The sequence below is a fragment of the Emys orbicularis genome, chromosome 7, assembly GCF_028017835.1.
Source record: "Emys orbicularis isolate rEmyOrb1 chromosome 7, rEmyOrb1.hap1, whole genome shotgun sequence".
In the NCBI taxonomy this organism is placed as follows: Eukaryota; Metazoa; Chordata; order Testudines; family Emydidae; genus Emys; species Emys orbicularis.
In genome coordinates, this window is record NC_088689.1 from 44,807,647 (window position 1) to 44,826,905 (window position 19,259).

Sequence of the window (19,259 nt, forward strand, 5' to 3'; positions counted from 1 at the left end):
AATACAAAAGGATCTCAAATCACCGTGGACTTTTTTTTATATATATATCTTTTCAAATATGTCATAAATTAAAGGGCTGGATAGGAGATATTTCATATATAACATTTCCTCTTGGAACTATATTATATTACTTGTAAAACAGGGCAAAAGGATGTTGTGTTTTGAATTCTGATACATTTTGTTAATTACTTCTAATTATTATCTAAATAAGGAATTCAGAACACCAATGTCTATTGTAAGAAATCATCAAATGCTAAACAGGTTTTCTACATTTAGTTGAATAAAGAAATGAGCACAGCTTCCTTTTTAAACTTTAACAATATTTCGCTGGCTGACTCTCCTGAGGATGATGGCAATTGGACTGCAACAACGTTTACCCAGCCTGGATGGCAAATAGCCCTTTGGGCTATCACTTATTCTTTCGTAGTTACTGCATCAATTATTGGCAATGTGACTGTCATCTGGATTATTGTAGCACACAAAAGAATGAGGACTGTTACCAATTATTTTATTGTTAATTTGGCTCTTTCTGATCTACTTATAGCTGCTTTCAATACACTTTTCAATTTTATTTATGCCAGCCACAACGTCTGGTATTTTGGCAAGGAATTCTGCAGGTTTCAGAACTTTTTTCCTATAACTGCAATGTTTGTGAGTATTTATTCTATGACTGCGATTGCTGCTGACAGGTAAGAGATGCAATGGAAAGGTAAATAAAAAAATTAAAGATAAAGGAAGATTATTTTATTGCAAAACTTTGATTATGGAACAGTTTCACAACTGGCCACTTCAGTGGTTTATTAACAAAAAGGATTAATATCTACATATTTACTGAGGGATTGGATGGTTTAGGAGATTGGTAATGGGATATAGACCCTTTCACCTCTAGGTCACTGATCTGACTCAAACCTGGGTTAATGTAATGAATGAAAATGGCTTGTACAGTATTTCTGAGTTTTGCTTTGTTTTAAATGTTAAATATCACAGGAGGTTCCTAAATCTTCATGTAAATATAAATACTTTTTTCACCCCAGAAAGACCCATCATTTGTTTGGAGGTGGAATTTATATGATCTCTTACTGAAAATGTCATAATCCACAATGCTATTTCTGAATCAAGATGCAACTACAAAGAAAAGGCAAAGAAATGTACTTCAGATACAAGACTTAGGATCCACAAATTGTTAGGATTTATTATTCAAGAACAAAACTTAGATTATATTCATTGTGATTTTGAATGTCTCTGATAAGTAAGAGGCAATTTAATATTTTCAAAATGCTCCATTAGATTTGCAAAATTTATTTCACAACAGGAGCAACTTGCAAGGTTTGGGTACATTTATGGTCCACATGCTAAATGAGTTAACATTTTTCTTTACTAGGAAGTAGTCTAAATTCAATTGAAGTTATTTTTCATTGTCTGTAAGAAAGGAAAAGGAGTGAAAGCGGGCTAAATTGACTCCCAAACTCTCCAGTTCCTTCCAGGCCTTCTCCAGACCTATTTGATCTTCTCCTTGATCCTTTTTCGATCAATCTTCTCCCCAATCTCCTCCATTCTCCACCAGGCACTAGAAACACCTTTAATCTTTCCCCTCCTACCTTCTCTGAGTCTCCGATCTTCCCCAAGTCATCTCACGGCAGTGACTCAGAGTCCACAGTTCAGGAAATATCTGGGTTTCACTGATTCTTCTCAATGGAACTGCAGTGTCTGACAGAATTTTTCCGCCTATCAAAGAAGGGCAACATATAAGTTTCCTGCCAACTGTCTCTGTCAGAAACATCGTTTATCTGCAAGGGTAAGACATGCTTCCCTCTGGAACCCTTCCAAAGGCATTATTTAATTAATCACCAGGAGCTGCTTTTATAGCAGCTTCTGCTGTTAGCAGTCCTGTTCAGAAGTGAGAGTAACTGTTGTGACACACTCAGTCCCTGCCAACCTCGTGATAGAAAAATCAAGTTCAGGATAAACAGATTTGCTTGCATAATATCCTGCAAAATAAGTCATTATGCCCTTGCAGAACATTACACATGCAATGTATGCTGAAAATTATACTTGAAAATAGAAACATGTCCTGATTAAGAGTTACCAAATTTTAACACAGAATGGTGCTGTTGATAATTAGCCCGTAGTTAGTACAAATAGAAGTAAATATGATTTAAGAGGGAACAGTATTTTGATTTTAGAATTCAGATACAGGTTGCTTTTCTGGCTTTAAATCAAAGATTTTTGATAACTCTTATGTACATTCTTAGAACTTGTCAAAGAACATTTAAAAAAATCCATTCCACCTTAGCCCATTCTCAACTGTATCTACTTTTACTCCTTAGGGATTCTTGGTAAAAATATTTATAAAGCTAAAAACCTTTTTAGTCATACGGTAAGGTTCAAAAACAAAACTTGGCAGCTCTGCCTAACCATGTTTAGCTATCCTTTACTTGACCTTAAATAGATCCTGACACTGTCGCCTGGAAACTGAAAGATTCTGTTTCCGTTTATTGTTATAGATGTTAATGTCTGCTCAAGCTCAGTTGTCTCATCTCGATGAAACACACTAATTTAAAACAGTTCATCCTAAAGTAGCAAGCTAAAAGTGGCATGTCTAAAAGTCACTTACCATACTGTTAGTCATTACTATGGGGGAAGACTCCAGTCATTTTGCCTTTGTCACAATGATTAACATTGATCTGTTTCTTTCTTGCCAGCCAAAGGATCTGCTAATATTTCCAGCTGCACTGTATATTATAATACCTGTAGAACCTGCACAGTATCACTAATGCAGACAAGCTACACGTAGGCCTCCAGACAAAGGTGTATGAGTAGCTGGAGATTCAAATTCCAGATAACAAGGCCCTCCAGGCTCCCTTGGAAAAGTTCATAAGCACATAATGTTCATACTACAGTTTGTGCAATAGATCCAGTTGTTTTGTCTGAGTAGGGAGGAAGTCACATCGAGTGGAGCATGATGGAAGCCTGTAGGGAGTGGGGGAAGAGAAAGAGAAGGGGAGCTCAGGGACATAGCAAGGAGGGAGGGAGAAGAAATCTCTGGATTTGGATGAGTGTCCAAACTTGTTGGTGCTTATCTAAAACCATCATCTCACTAATCTGCTCTGCAATGCTGTAATACCTTCCTTAGCTCCAACACTTGGTTCAATTTCAATTCCTCATTGACAGCTCAGTCAGTGCATTAATTGACAGTTATATTTCAGAGTTGCTTTTCATCATGAGAAATGGAATAGAACACAGATAGATTCATAAACTTCTGTAAGCAAACACTTAGGGGATTGTTTACTGTTTTACTCTTTCCTGGCTAGGTTCTAGCAAAGTATAACTTAATATACTGTAGACTAAAGAAAAAGTATCACAGGAATTGTACATTACTTCTCGCTAAATAAGGCTCTACAGATATGCAATACTTATGGTGCTTGTGTTCATGTATACTTTATCATGTCTATATTATATGAAGACCTGGACAGAATTCTCTTCAATAGCTACAGTCTTCCTTTGCTATGAAAACAAGGAAGTAATTGGCGTTTTCCACTCTAGCTGGACTTTGAAACAACCATGATAAAGAATAAGCCAGATATGAATAATTGATTATATAGTCTCTAGGATACAACTGCATTTTTTACACAGAGAAGTTAAAAACAAGGCATTGCTCTTCCAAGTAATTTTACAGTCAGCTAGATACGGGACATGATTGTTCTGAACAGGTGTGGGAGAAAAGGATCAACACTATACCACTTAAACTGCTAACACAAGTGCTAGAGTGGTTACAGAAAGAGGAGGAGGGTGACACAAGGAGTTTCCAATGCTAAAATCAACAATTCAGATCCATGGCAAATGACTTGCAAGACCACGATCTGCGGTTGAGAATAAAATAGGAGGCTTTGGTGGAGACCCTGCTTTAATTTAATCCTCCCCTGATAGCGGGAAATAGATTCCATGCAACAAAGCAGTATGTAACTCAAAGCTTTAATAGGAATAATATATATACACATCTGCTACTGAAAATGTGAATGCAATTCATGCTACCAAGATTCAGACCGAATACATATCACAGTTTCAGTACTTTTTTCTGGCTTCAGTGAGAGACAGCTGCAACGATGTAGCAAATCATTCTTGTGGACTGAGCTGGCTTTGCAATTATTCAGCTGGGCCTAACATCAGTTCCACAACAGCAGCACATTCAGCTGTCTTCGTTATTTAAGGTGGACTGTGTTCATTCATGTTCAATAGTTTGTGTTAGTCTTTGCAGAAAGTTTCATTTATCTTAGTTCATTCAAGCTTTCCAAATTAGTAAATTATAACATACAGCGAGGAAGCAGTAATTAAGATTAGAAGGAAGAAGGATCACTGCAAACCTATTATGCATGTGCTCTTACACAAAAGGATTGCTCTCTCTCTATGAATGTTATTGTACTAACTAAGACCCTGTTGATACAAGGTATAAGAAGTTTCACACACAATAGTGCATTCCCTTGGGATAAACTAGCAGTGACTTGTTATAAAATGTTTTAATTTTTCCTTCCAGTGGAAGATACTAAACCAAACCAAAACTAACAAACAAAAAAACCCTGCACCAACTGAAATATGTAGTTTTGGTTATTTATTGATAAATGATTTGGGATATTTTTGCCCTCATAATTTTTGACTAGTTTATTGGTATAACAATAAAAATGATGTTACCCCATTTTTCTCCTAGGTACATGGCTATAATTTATCCCTTTAAGCCCAAACTTTCTGCTGTGAGCACCAAAGTAATTATAGGAATAATATGGTTGGTGGCTTTTGGACTCGCCTTCCCACAGTGCTTTTATGCTGAGATCATGATTGATAATGGAATGACTAAATGTATTGTTGCCTGGCCAGATGATGTTGGACGGAAGCATCAACTCATGTAAGAACTCCTCAATTGTATAAAATAGAAATGAGAAATCTATGCAGCATCACTTGAAAGTTTACTGAACATTTTTCTAATTTCAGTACCCTTGGTTACAAGAGCTATAAACAATGAGGAAGTAATATCCTTCTGACTCCATGAGGTGAAGGGGAGGACAACTGTAACCTTAAGTACCCCTTGTTAGCCAGAAATAAAACAGCATTGCAACCTAGGAGAAGGTTATTCATCTCCTTGATCAGAGAATTTGTGCTGTAACCCAGCTGATGTTGCAGAGGGAGACACTCAAGGGGATGGAAATGGGGGTTATATTGTGTGAATGTGATAAGAGAAAACTGAATGTAAAGTCTGCTAAATAGACAATAAATCTTGGCTCCAGTGAATCCCCTGCACCCCCTACTTCAGGCAGGAAGAACCCAAGTATTTTTATAATCTGAGGACCATATAATTAGCTAAACATGTAATCTACTTTGATGTAGCAAATAAGTACATAATGTCATCATTCTGAGAAGACACACATACGTAGCCTTTTGTGGTTAATGCCAGAAGCGTGTGCCAAAGGCTTCATGCATAATCCTCCTTTTACAGAGTTTATCTGAAAATGACATCTGCTGTAACTGAGTAAATCAATTGTTCCCTCCCCATAAATGGTGGTTGCTTAAAATAATCATACCAAGCATAACATTTATATTTTCCTTGCATGAGATGAAGCTTGTTGGATAACATTAGATAGTGTTCTCATATACAATCGAAGCAGATGCTATTGGTTTTGGTAGTAGCGACAGCTGGGTAGCCTGCTTTGACAGTTGGTTTAAGTATTTATTTTTGTGTTTGTAAATCAAAAAACAATATATATAATAATCTAAGTTTGAATGCCATTCACTTATCAAAACTTTACAAAGAAATATTCCTGGTTATCTTTCTTAAAAATCCAGCCACACTTGCTTCCAAAACATTGAAATTTGAAGTACTTAATCCAACAAAATTCCCATTGACTTCAACAGGAGTTTGCAGGATTAAGAACCTCAGAATTCAGCCCAGTGTCCTTGTGTACTGGAAGGTACTTTATGATTTTATAGCATTTTGATTTTATATCTTCCATAATTTGTGGCTAACTTTTTTATAGCCACAAATGCTATAAATCCCTCTGTCATGACCCAAGTAAGGCAGTGAACCCTGAACAAGATGACATGAAATCTAAGTCACTGTTAAAAAGATAAATAATGTTGTCCTTAAAAAGAGCCAAGACTTCAGTTCAAGGGAAGATCACTGGAACATGAAAGAAATGCATTTTTACAGTTTGTGGAAGTTCCTTCCATCTGCATTGAGGCTTTAAGGTGAAATTCTGTTCTCAGATGCAGGTGCACAGCTCCCATTGAAATTAATGGAAACCATGCAGACACATCCACGGCAAGTATTTGACACTTGGACAAAAGCTCTTTGAGACACACATTAAATGTGAAGATGTATCTGTTTTTCTTTTTCAGGTATCAAATCATAGTGATTGCCTTGATTTACCTGCTGCCTTTAATAGTGATGTTTGTCACATATAGCATTATAGGAATTACTCTTTGGAGTAGTACAGTCCCCGGAGACCACACTAATAGGATCTATTATCACCGTCAAGTTACTGCCAAAAAAAAGGTTAGAAGTGAAACTTAATAATTATCTTTTATCTTGCCAGTGGTTCTGATTTTAAGGCTGTATGAAAAAGTGGCAAAATATTTTAGAAGGAGGGTGTGATGTTCCCCTCTGGTGTTATCTGGACCGGTGATCTGCTAGGTCACTCCAATCCTTGACTCTGGGAGCCAGCCTTACCCTGCTCTGCTGTGAGAAGCCCCACTCCTGGGCTGTTCATGCACAGCCTCTGGCATGTAAGCTGCTCCTTGGATTTGCAACTGAATGACACTAGCCAATATCCCAGGCACAACCCTAGGAACCTCCGTTTTGCAGTGTCCAGTTATGCCCGCTGGATGCTGCAAGCTTATATGAGTTCGTCAACTTAACAAAGAAATTAATATGTACCAGCTTGTTATCCCAAAGGGAGTCTCTGACATGCTTCAAACCAAACGCACTGCTCCAGGTAGAATAAACAAACAGATTTATTAACTATAAAGATAGATTTTAAGTGATTATAAGTCAAAACATAAGTCAGATTTGGTCAAATGAAATAAAAGCAAAACGTATTCTAAGCTGATCTTGATTGTAATGTCCTTACAAACTTAGATGCTTCTCACCACAGGCTGGCTGGTTGCTCTTCAGCCAGGCTCTCCCCTTTGATCAGCGCTTCAGTCGCTTGGTGTGGTGTCTGTAGATGTAGGTGGAAGAGAGAGGAAGAGCATGGCAAATGTCTCTCCCTTTTATCATGTCCTTTCTACCCTCTTGGCTTTGCCCCTCCCACCCTTCAGAGTCAGGTGAGCATTACCTCATCGCAGTCCCAAACTGACCAAAGGAAGGGGGGTGACTCCCTCCAGAGTCTAACAGATCCTTTTGTTGCTGCCTAGGCCAGTGTCCTTTGTTCCTGTGAGGCTGGGCTGGGTTTGTCCCATACCTGCCCTGATGAGGTGTGAACTGCCCCTCTGCTCTTGGAGAGTTTTTGCCTGCACTTGCTTTAAGCCATGAGGGTACATTTTCAGCCTCATAACCATATACATGAAATTATAACCTATACAATTACTATAACATTACTGTAACAATTACTATAACATCACTATAACAACCATGCTCAGTGCATCATGAGCCTTCCGAAGACACCCAACATGACAAAATTTTCATTGGATACCACACAATCATTTTATAAAGATGAACATGGGGGTGTAGGGTGTTCCCCCGAGATATAGAGTGTCACAGAGGGGGTGAGGTGCTCTTTTCACAGACCTCCTAACGAGTGTGAAATGCAATAATTTGTCATAAGACAGTCTCTACAAGAGAGAACTTCCAATCAGGAGAATGTACTGATTTGCCCAAGGCTACATTGAGTGGAGGCGGTAGCGTCCAATGGATTCATGCTTCAAGGAATAGATCTATGTATGCTGCAGACTGGAAGAAATTTCTCTTCCCATTATACACCACCACCAGTTCAACTGATGGTCTCATTACCTACCTTTCCCTAATATTTCCAATTTGACTGTAAACAATTCCGATGGAGCAGGCTACCTTCATATGCTAAAATGTATTAATGCAAAGAAACATATAAAATCTACAGTCACTATATGCCCTTGCACTTTCTGCGCTCAGAACTCCTATCAGCATCAACAGTGTAGGAGTTCTTCTCATTGATCTAAGGCATAATAAGGCCCCTAATATATGATAAAAATATGCACTGACTTAATAATTCAGGAGGAAGAACAGTATTGTTTTAAATCAGTTAAACATGAAACTTCAGATAATTGCACAGAGACAATGAAGTACAATATTCCTTTTATTTTTCTAGTTTGTGAGGACCATGGTCATTGTTGTGATAACTTTTGCTGTCTGTTGGTTACCTTATCACCTCTACTTCATCCTGGGGAGCTTCAGGGAAGACATCTATCAGCAAAAGTATATTCAGCAAGTATATCTTGCAGTCTTTCTGCTTGCTATGAGTTCTACGATGTACAATCCAGTTATTTACTGCTGCCTTAACCAAAGGTTAGTAGCAAAAAATATATATATATATCCCACCATCCTATAGACAACTGGCTAAATTCTCTAGCTGTGAATGGGAGGAATTCTATTGAACTCAATGGAGCTGTGCCCATTTAGACCCACAGAGAATTTAGTCTGTTGTTCTCTGAACACGCTTTGCATGTTACTAGCCATTTTAAATCAGCTTTAAAACGTTTTGCCCTCAGGAAAGTTCAGAAAGTTACTATGTGATCAAGTGATCAGAACTTGCATCCACTTCCGTGGTGCAGGATCATTCCATAATAGAGTAACAAAAGGCATTTGTATTATCTGCCTCTTGTTTGCCTACCTGATGCAGTAACACCTGACATTGGTGTGTCTAGCTATGGGCTGCCTACAGCATAAATCACAAACAATTAATTCTATAACAAAGCTCTTCACGTTTAAAATTAATTATTAGTTTCTTCTGACTAGCAAAAAAAGAAAGCAGGCAAGGGCACAGAAGCAATAGTCATCCTGATTGCTTATTCAGGTATCCATGTAAGCAGGCTTGCAAAATAAAGACCTAATGAATTAATAACAACTCTTCTTTATTCAAAGCAGCTCCTCTAATGTACTGTCTCTAACTGGAATTTTCTTAATACAGCTCACGGTCATTTAGCATTTATTAAGAGTGACTATATTAAACACACAACGGACCTACATGAACATCCCATCTGTAAATGTCAGAATGAAAAACCTAGCTAACAAGTACAATCTTGCCACAGCCCAAACTTGTAGGGGTTTTTAGGGGCTTCTGTGTCGGGAGGAGCACTCACTTTTAGGCTCTGATAGTGCATTGCGTAAAATAGAAAGAGACCTGATCACTGCCTCATACTGCTTTGTCCATCTGAGCAGTGAATGTGTCTCTCTTTTTATGCATTCAATCCCCCAACTGCCAAATTCTTCCCTCAGACAAGTGCACAGGGCTCTCATTGACTTCAATGGAAGCCTTTCATATCCCCATGCTCATTCAAGGGTGGAACACGCCCCATCTCTCTCTCTCTCTCTTTGCAGTTAGCATGATCATTGTAGCATTTAATTTCCTTTTTGTATTTGTGCACATTTGCAGGTTTCGTTCTGGCTTCAGATTAGCTTTCCAATGGTGCCCATGTATAAAAGCAACGGAGGGAGACAAACTTAAACTTATTTACCCATCAACTTCACAGCTGATCCGCAACCAGCCAGCCAAACAAAGCTAATTGAAAAACAGACACACACTGAAATGAGAAACAGAAGACATCATTAACCTGCATGCATTTAACACGGATTTTTATTTTGATGCTCTGGAATATTGTTCAAAATATAGTCTCTAAAAGATAGTGTCGGTGATTTTAGAAGCCTGGGATCGATTCTTAATTGATTATTTTGTACCATGCTGTGCCAGGTGCCATCAACATTGAAAATAGGATAAGAGTAGTCGGTATTTATCGGTTTCAGAGCTGGGTGGACTTTTTCAGCCAACCCTTTCCTCCTCCTTCCCACCAAAAAATGCAGGTTTGAGTCAATCAAAACATATCAGAAATTTATGTGGCTTTTGTCAAATTGTTTGAGCTGAAACAAACAAAAAAATATGTTGGAAATGTCTAAATAGGTTGTTTCAGCAATAGTGAAACAGAGGGGATTTAGGCATCATTCACAAAATGGAGATGATGGCAGGGGCAATGGTACCCTTATACTCACTAGTTAGGGCACTCACCTGGGATGTGGGAGATCCCATGTTTGAATCCCAGCTCTAGAGAAGGGATTTGAACCCAGGTCTCTCCCACCAACATGTAAGTAGCTACCAGGCTATACAATCATTCTCTTGTGTTCTCTCACTCTCTCTCTCTGGCTAGTCAAGTATTTCATACAAAGTGGGCAACCAATTGCCTGGTGTTAAGCTGGGAGAAAGCAAACCTGGGTTTAAGTCCCTGTTCCAGAGTAGGGATTCAAACCTGGTTCCCTAGGTAAGTGCCCTAGTCACCTCCTCCTCTCTTTTGTGAATCTAGCCCCTCGCTTTCTTTGCCTTTATCCAAATAAAATAAATAAATAAATGGTTAAAATGTCTGAAATCAAAACAAAAATTTCATTTTGTGTCAAACAAAACATCTCCTTTGCCCCAAAACTATTTTTCTGACTTTTTCCATTCACCAAAAATTCTAAAAAAATTCAGTCTTGGTTTGACCCAAACTGAATTTGTTTTTTATATTTGTAAACTCCCAGTGTTACTGAAAAATCCATTATTCACACAACTCTACTTGCACCATGATACAGTGTTCGTAAGCTGTACAGGCACGTATTTTCCAAATACCATCATCAACTTAAGAATTTATATCAGCCCATCCCAGGATTGAAAATCATAATAGGAAGAATTCAATAAAAAAAATAAATAAATTGGGTTAGCAAAAGGGTTAAATAAAAAAATCCTGATGGAAATGTCCTTCCTTTTTCTGTTCTTTAAGAAACTTTTCTATGGAAAAGAACCAACCTACAGTTATCGGTCCCAGTTCCACAATCAGATCCATTCAGCGGGACCCTCACTCACACAGATCAGGAGTACACCCACACAGATGAGATTGCAGGATTGGGCCATAGGAGATATTTATAACTAAAACAAATTATAAACCATAAATTAGAGCTTGACCCAGGCTGCAAAGTTTGGCTTTGAACTTTTCCAGAGATCTGGGGTGTTTGGGCTTTTGTTCTGATATGGCCTTATAGTATATCAATAAAAATTGGGAAGCCATTCCTTAAAGAATCTTTATTGGTGGAATTCTTATTTATAAGAAGTAGGACCAAAATCTCAGCATCATTTCTTTATAAACTTATCACAGAAATTAAACCTTTAATAGACATTATTACACAAGCAAAACATAAGTTACCAACATGGACATTAATTAACACCCATGTTAACAGAATAAAATACCTGAGCCTCTGAGATCCTCTATAGATCTAAAAGCATTTTGCAAATGAAAATATAATTATCCCCAATTTACAGGTGAAGACATGGTGGCACAAGAAGGTTTTACCCACGGGCACACAGCAGGTTCAGTGGCAATGCTGGATACAGATCACAGATCTCCTAACCCCCCATCCAGTGCCCTGTGTATTGGCCATGCTGTCTCCCATGCAAATGTCATATGGGCTTGTAACAGTACTTGTGCACTGAAGGAAGCAGATGAAGCTTGAGTGACATTGGCTGTTATCTTTCAGTTTAATACTTCTCAGGAGCACAATAGTTCTGTCTGAGGCCTTCACAACTAGAGGAAGAAACCTCTCTAAGCAGAATCTGTACAGTTAGATCATCTCCCTCCTTACTAGCAGTTATTTCAAATGTATTTCATCTGATTCATTGGCTGATAATTGCTTGTTAGTATGATTAACATTTAGTAGGGATGGTATGTTCCCAGCCCATGCCTCAAGCTAACACATACATGCAAATGCAACCACTGCTAGAAGCTAGGTTTAATATAAAATGAATAGACCATGCAGAGAACTGTTTTAATCCTTCTAACCCAACATGGCACTGTGACAACTGACAGTTTTCTACAGTATCCTGAATGAACTTTATTAGGTTAAACCTTATTGAATTAGGGTTCATACCTTTGGAGTCCATTGAATTAAAAATACAATTGTGTATGTACTATTGTGGCATTGTATGTACCTGCTCTAGTAGGAGGGGGGAACTAACCAGAGAAATTACATATTGGCCCTTTAAAGCCAGCCCCCTGGAGAGATTTGCACATACACCTCTACCCCGATATAACGCGACCCAATATAACATGAATTCGGATATAACGCAGTAAAGCAGTGCTCCGGGGGGGCGGGGCTGCGCACTCCTGCGGATCAAAGCAAGTTCGATATAACGCGGTTTCACTTATAACGCAGTAAGATTTTTTGACTCCCGAGGACAGCGTTATATCGGGGTAGAGGTGTACTAGTTTAAACTTGATTCTCCAGCGACCAACAGACAGAGAAAGGATTTTTGGACAAATAGCCTGGTTTTAAACAGGCTAAGGAGTTTTTTCCTGATCTACCCAATGGACAGGACCCCTATCCACAGAGATCCCCAATCCTTAGGGAAGGCGTGGCACGACTTGGCCAACTGAGGCCCCATTAGACTGTGTGCTTCTTCTGACCCCAAGCTGTAATGAATTTGGAACCACAAGGACGCCCCTTGCGTGGGGAGTTGAAGGTCTGCTGCTGCCAGCGTCCGTGTTAGGGTTGGGGTGATCTCTGGTAAGCTTATTAGCATGTGTGTAGGTTCTTTTACTGTTTTTAACCTTTTCTCTGTAATCTTTTTACCTTAAGAATAAAGTAGGCTTGCATAGGAAGTGCTGTGTGGTAACTTGTAACTGTAGCAATTACACCTGTTAACTGTCTCTGAAGAGAAAGCAAGCAGTTCTATCTATCTGTCTCTGCTGGGAATAACACAGTGAAGGCAGGGACCTGTGGGGCCTGGAAATATCCCAGTCAGAAGAGAGACAGACGTGTATCTCTACCCAAGAAAGGCACGGCTGCAGGAGCAGGAAGCCTGAGAGTGGGTGCCCATGCTGGACCACTGAGGGGAAATGCATGTGTGGTTGCCCTGAATTGGCACAGCCACTTTGATCATCCAAGCGCCCTGACTGCCTAACTCATTTACTCCCACCCTTACACACATCTCAGCTCCCTTCCTATGTTAGTTATCCACACCATTTCTCCTCCCCCATACTAAAAATAAAAGCAAGGGTGAATAGGGGAATGATGCTGTGTTAAAAGTTTGAGAAATTAAGCACAATAAATTGAAGACATACAAACATGGTGAGTGACTGATAAGGGTTTAGAATAGACGCACCTTCTCCATCATAAGCACAGTGTTCTATAATATTAAAGAGCCTTACCGTGCCTGTAGATGGAACACCTGGTGAGACTTAACTCCTTCTTTTCTATTACACCCTCCATTTTGTCAGTCATTTGGAAATATTCCACCTTTGCTCTAAGAGCTTGGTAGCTATGAAGTGTTGGGCTGGATGGGGATTAGAGGACTAGCACCTCCCCTTCCTCCTCTGCTCAACTAGAGCAATGGGAAGAGAGAAAGGAGGAGAAAGAAAGAAAACTTCAAGGCTTAGTGCAACTGAAAATATGAAGATATATTTCCTGAAGCCCCTATAAGCAGTGGAAATAGGACACATACCTAGCTGGAGTCCCTGAATGTGTGGGGAGCAAAGAAAAGATTTCTGATGTACTGCCAGGTCCCCAACATTCACAGTGACAAAAGGTGACATCAGAGATGCTCGCTTGCAAGCAGTGTTTGAAGAGCAGTTTGAAAACAAGGTAGTTCCAGGAGGAGGGTTGAAAATCCACACCCACAAACAGTAGGCTAGTGAAATATTTAGACTTCACTATACATTTCATCACACACTACATTAATCTGTAGTTTCATTGCCTGTTTATAAAAGTCAATATATGCAACTGTCTTGAGTAATGTTCAGATTTTCAGTTACTTGTCCAATCACCATTTTAGAAATTTGGTGAAATATCAAACATTTGAACAAATGACTAAATGTTTCAATCATTTAATCAAAAGACTAGTTTGAGAGTGAATGTTATACAGATATATATTGTTTATATTTATATAGACACATCCAGTTACATGCGTGATATTTTTTGGGTGTTTGTTTCGGTTTGCTTATATCATGTGCAATGAATGGATGGATGTTAACTTTGGAAAATAAAAAATAAGAAAGGGGAAAAGCAATCTCATTTGCTACTTTAATTTGTGTTACCTCCAAGTTTTACCAATCTCTTCATTCTGCAAAAACAGAATTACTAAGGCCTCATCCAAAACCCATTTGAGTCAATGGGATTTCTTTCTATTGACTTTAGTGGGCTATAATCAGGCCCATGAATGAATAAAGAGTAATAAAGCCATGTTTGTAAATAAAATTGAAAGAGTAACAGGGACAATTTTCCTTCCCAGTTTTGTTTTAGGCAGGGGAATGGATGGTACCTCTTCAATATCTGCCTAATAATCCCACTTATGCACCCTGTAGAAAATTCTGCTCAAAATTACACTGGTGTGACCCCATAGTTCTGTGGGTTCCCATCACTGTAACTGCAGTTTGGCACTCTCTCTTTCATCTTTCAAAGGTTCAGCTTTGTTTTTAAAGATTTCAAAAAATTACCAAAAGCTGTTCCTAAGTCCTGACACTAGTCAACTATCCCTTGACTGTACAGCTTGATTTTTCCAGAGACAGCATTTCTCATCCACATGTGGCAGTCAGAGCTATTTCTGGTGGCACTAATTCCCAGAAGACTGTAGCACATGATGGGTAACTGCAGTAAGGAACAGGGTTTTTAAACAGTACAGTACTATTCAGATGTTTAATCTGGACATTATTTAGCTGGTTTTGGGGGGCATGCAAGGGTTTACCATTATTTTAAGAAAATGAACGGGAGTTGGAAAAAGAAACCACCTATAGTGATGCTACTAAATATAGTACAACAGATAAAAAAATGAAAGCTCATTTTCTCTTACACACACACCTTGATAAGCAGTCTCTGAAAGAATGAAGACAGCTTTGTTTAATAAGAACCACCATGATTCCTTCTGCTACAGGAAATAAAAGCAATTTAGGAGAGATTCTCTGCTAAAGAAATTTGTCAAGTGTTCCTAGTCACTGTAAGCCTGAGTTACACATCATTATGGGTCTATCCCTAGATGATGCAAAAAGGTGCTTTTTTCAACTAAGTTAGATTAACACTACTGGAAAGCCCCATTAACACCCTATAACCCCTTTACAATTGTGTTACAGTTGTCCATTCCTCAGCTACAATATGACCCAGCTAACTTAACTGTAATGATGTTAAAGTGTCTACACGGATGTTAAGGACACCTTAACCTGAATTGATAAAAGCAACTAAACGGAGAGCACTAGTTCACTTACTGTGCCTGCCAACCATTTCAGATTTCAAGGCCAGAAGGGACCATTGTGATCCAAAATAATTCCTAGAATATATCTTTTAGAAAAACATCCAATCTTGATTTTAAAATGGTCAGTGATGGAGAATCCACCATGACCTGTGTCCATTCTTCCAGAAAGCTAGTTCATCTTCCATCTCTTCTTGACACACAACCAGATTGTTTGCACTTTTGGTGACTATCTTGAGTTCTCCTCCCACTAAACAGCTCTACAATACCCTAGTAAGGAACTGAAGGGTTGCTGTATTGAGGGAGTGGGATATAGATTACCCTTCTGGGCGTCAGGTTGTTCTTTTTCTTGAAGGGCTGGGATAGCATGTTGCAGAGCTAGCATCACCATCCTTCCTTGAACTGTATGGCTATGAAGGTTGCAACTATTTTCTGATGGATCAGATCACTGATGTTTTTTGTTAGTCTGTTTCTGGTTCATATTCGGAGAATGTCTTCTAAAACTGAAGAAATCATCGCTAAATTTCTATGCAGGAATCAGAATATGATCTCTGATAAGATCTGTCATGTCACTGATGCCGTAGTTGAAAGTGGAGACTCTTTCCCCATCGTTCAGTCGGCACAGCAATAAGACGGTGGAGTGTAAGGCAGGTTGCATTATTTATAGCAATTCATGAGGTAACAAGAAGATGGCTCTCCATAATAATAAATAAAATCCTTCATAATATATAGATATAGAAATGATTAAATATTAAACTGCCATTAAAATATACAGTTACTGAGAACTGCCATTTAAAGTTATTTTTGTTTTTAAATACCAAAAAAAGGAGTCCCTTGTATTCATTAAAGAAAAATTGTCTGAAGAATTTCATCATTCCAACAAAAAGAAGAAACAAAAAGCACAAAATAGTTTCAGAAATTAGGAAACTCTTTATTTTTACCTTCTGCTAATTTAAAATGAACAAAAACTGCTTGTTTTAAAACATTAAAATGCCGATGAGACCATTGTAAGAGAAACACTAAAGGACCCTCAAATCAGTATGAGCAGATGACAGCATAACATGGGGATGTAAATGACACTTTCCCCATGAAATAAGGTTTATATGATCATTTTTAAATAACAAACATCTTACAAAGTCAGGATCATAGTTTTATTCTTCAAGCCACAAACCTTTAAATAATGCACTGTAAGACATCTCAATTACTGCTTGGTCAACATGGAATTTAAGACATTTTTAAAAATACAATCAAGACTTGCACTTCACTCTTAACACACTTCTTATGGGTAAGAAGCAGTTTAGAGATTAAAGTCCTGCATACATCTATCTTCTGCTTAGAAAAGAACTAGGGCTTCTCATCTCACATCAACTATCCTCCATGACAGTGAAAGTTCCACTGTTATAAATACAAAGCCACCTCCATGCTTATTGTCATCTCCTTTTTATTTATTATGAATTATGAAGATTGGCCCAACCAAACATCCACATATCCAAGCACCTCCAAATTTAGTTGGAAGAGGTTTCACAATCTAAACTTTGATCCAGATTTGAATTTTGCTGCCATTCAGTCTCTCTATACTGAACCAAATTCTCAGATTCAAACAGACCCAAATTTACTAGTGCTCAAAAGTCAGATCCAAATTTTATGGCTCAAGCCATCTCCAAAAAATTGCTGACATCATAAATAAGATTCATGCAATTAAAATGATAGAAAATGTAACTTACACTAACAAGCAAATAAAAACCTTGTTCAGCATAGCAAGCTTCTCACTTTATTTTGTCTATCATTTTGGATTACAGATGCATATCTGGGCCTTGGCAGGCTGACAGCTGTGCAGAGATTATGAGTTGTAGTTTCAACTAGAGGCACAATTGGCACACCTGCGAGAGCACAACATTTGTGCACACAAACTGACATTTCAACATACAAATCAGGTAACTGCATATGCAAACCAGTGGATGTGTGTAGTTACCCAACATATGTGGGTGTACAAATGTCAGATGGTGCGCACAAACAAACAAGGAGGTTGTGGACTCCATAAGAGTATGTGCAGTTTTGCAGAGGTGCATCTATCATATCCTGGACTGAACAGCTGGCCAAATGTATTTCTAAGCAGGTTTGCTTTAGTACAATAGGCCAAGTCTTTGTCATGCCTGTGGACTCCTCCTTAGTAATAGAGTACATAGGAATATAAAAACCCCTGACATTGCTGTGATTAGGTTTTATACCTTTATAAAACAGAAGAGCTTGGCAAAGTACCAAGCCATCATCCAACAGAGCCTCTTCCAGAAAGAATCACGGGACACCAGTTAACACACATCAAAAAAAGTTTAATATTTTCACAAATATCACTTAACACTAGCATAACTACTACTAGTGTGCAAAGTAAAAAGACTTTCTACCTTTGCAAAACCAGTTAGGCGTGCAATTCTTCAGGTAGACACACACACACTTAAAGCTGCAAGTACTGTTTGTGACTCACATGTTACCTTACAACATTCAATCACAGTGCATCATAATGCATACTGAAATGTTATCAATAACTAGGGCAATCCAAATCTTGGGGGTGACACAAGAAGAGGGAAGAGCAAGCTGCATATCCAGATTTTCTGCAGGAAAAAAACCATGCAGAGACCTCAATTCATTTCTGGTAGAAAAGGAGGAATTAACTACAAAGGATGCTCCTTTTTTTGCAGGAAAAAAAGTGTGACATGCAAAAGTTATTGAATGTAGACTGGCTTAACTTGCTTCTCGGTTTAAAAAAACAGATGTGCTAAATACTTACACTGACAGAATCGATTCAACATAGGAAGGGATACTCAGTATGTACATCATCTTTGTCGTTGTTGTTTTAGTCCATGGAATAACTGGGCCTGGCATTGTTTTTGTGGTTTATTTGTTTTACGCACCTGGGTCCTTAACGTCCAAACCAAAGCCAGACCCTGGTATTTCCTTAGGCTCATTAACTTTAGCTGGGTGTTTGTGTTTTGAGAAGATGTTTAAACATTAAAACTTGCTTTGAAGCGCAAAAAACAACAACAACAACAACAACTCTTTAAAGTAAGAGGGGGAATTTTACACTTCTGTATGATGCTGTTTCAGTCTGTTTAGCTACAGACTCAGCAAAACAGCAGCAGTGTGCTGATTTATTTAGTTAAAAAAAGGATAGAAAACTTTTACAAGAAATCTTAGACTCTGAAAAATACAGCAAAATCTGCTAAAGACCACAGATTTCCCATGTCCAGAGATTTGGATTACCCCAATCAATCACTTGATTTTACTAGTAACGATTTTCCTCTTTAAACAATACATATTGTAGTTGGTAACACAACACTATTCACAGAAGCAATGGGAAATGCCAGTGATACCAGATTTGTGGGACAGAGCCATTACTTTTACTGTAATAAAACATGAACGGAGGAGGCAAATAAGTCATATTCTAAGTCCCACTATAGAGTTACATGAGCACCCAGTGCTGACACACTGTAATATTTCCAGAGTCATTTTAAGTGAAACAACATTAGACAGAAATGCAGGAGGGAATTATTACTTCTGCTTCTATAAGCATAAACACCTTGATTTTATGTTCAGCATAGCAGTGGTGCATTTAACATGGACGTAGTATCTGCTGGAGAGAATACATTTCATACAAACTAACAGTTGCTCTCATTAATGTATATCGTTTGGCTGTAATTTTATCTCAAACAATAACTTATTTTGACAGCTGCATAAATAATAAACTGATTTTCATGACCTAGAGATGGGGAATGTATGTACCAACCAGGTGGAAAAGAAACATGCAGATTGGGGGTCCAGAGATGG

The 19,259-nt window shown here is 38.3% G+C and overlaps 1 protein-coding gene across 1 annotated transcript; it reads left to right on the forward strand.

Moving 5' to 3' along the window:
- The first annotated feature begins 288 nt into the window (after positions 1 to 288).
- Positions 289 to 9,744, forward strand: TACR2 (tachykinin receptor 2). The gene is made up of 5 exons (XM_065408054.1): positions 289 to 689; positions 4,703 to 4,897; positions 6,385 to 6,541; positions 8,331 to 8,527; positions 9,615 to 9,744. Exons 1-5 carry the CDS (start codon positions 289 to 291, stop codon positions 9,742 to 9,744), a joined length of 1,080 nt encoding a protein of 359 aa, XP_065264126.1.
- Positions 9,745 to 19,259: the final 9,515 nt, after the last annotated feature.

Coding starts and splice junctions, on each gene's coding strand:
- TACR2 (XM_065408054.1), top strand. CDS start 289: ATGAGCACAGCTTCCTTTTTAAACTTTAACAATATTTCGCTGGCTGAC. Junction 4,898..6,384: donor GGACGGAAGCATCAACTCAT/GTAAGAACTCCT, acceptor TTTCTTTTTCAG/GTATCAAATCATAGTGATTG. Junction 8,528..9,614: donor TACTGCTGCCTTAACCAAAG/GTTAGTAGCAAA, acceptor GCACATTTGCAG/GTTTCGTTCTGGCTTCAGAT.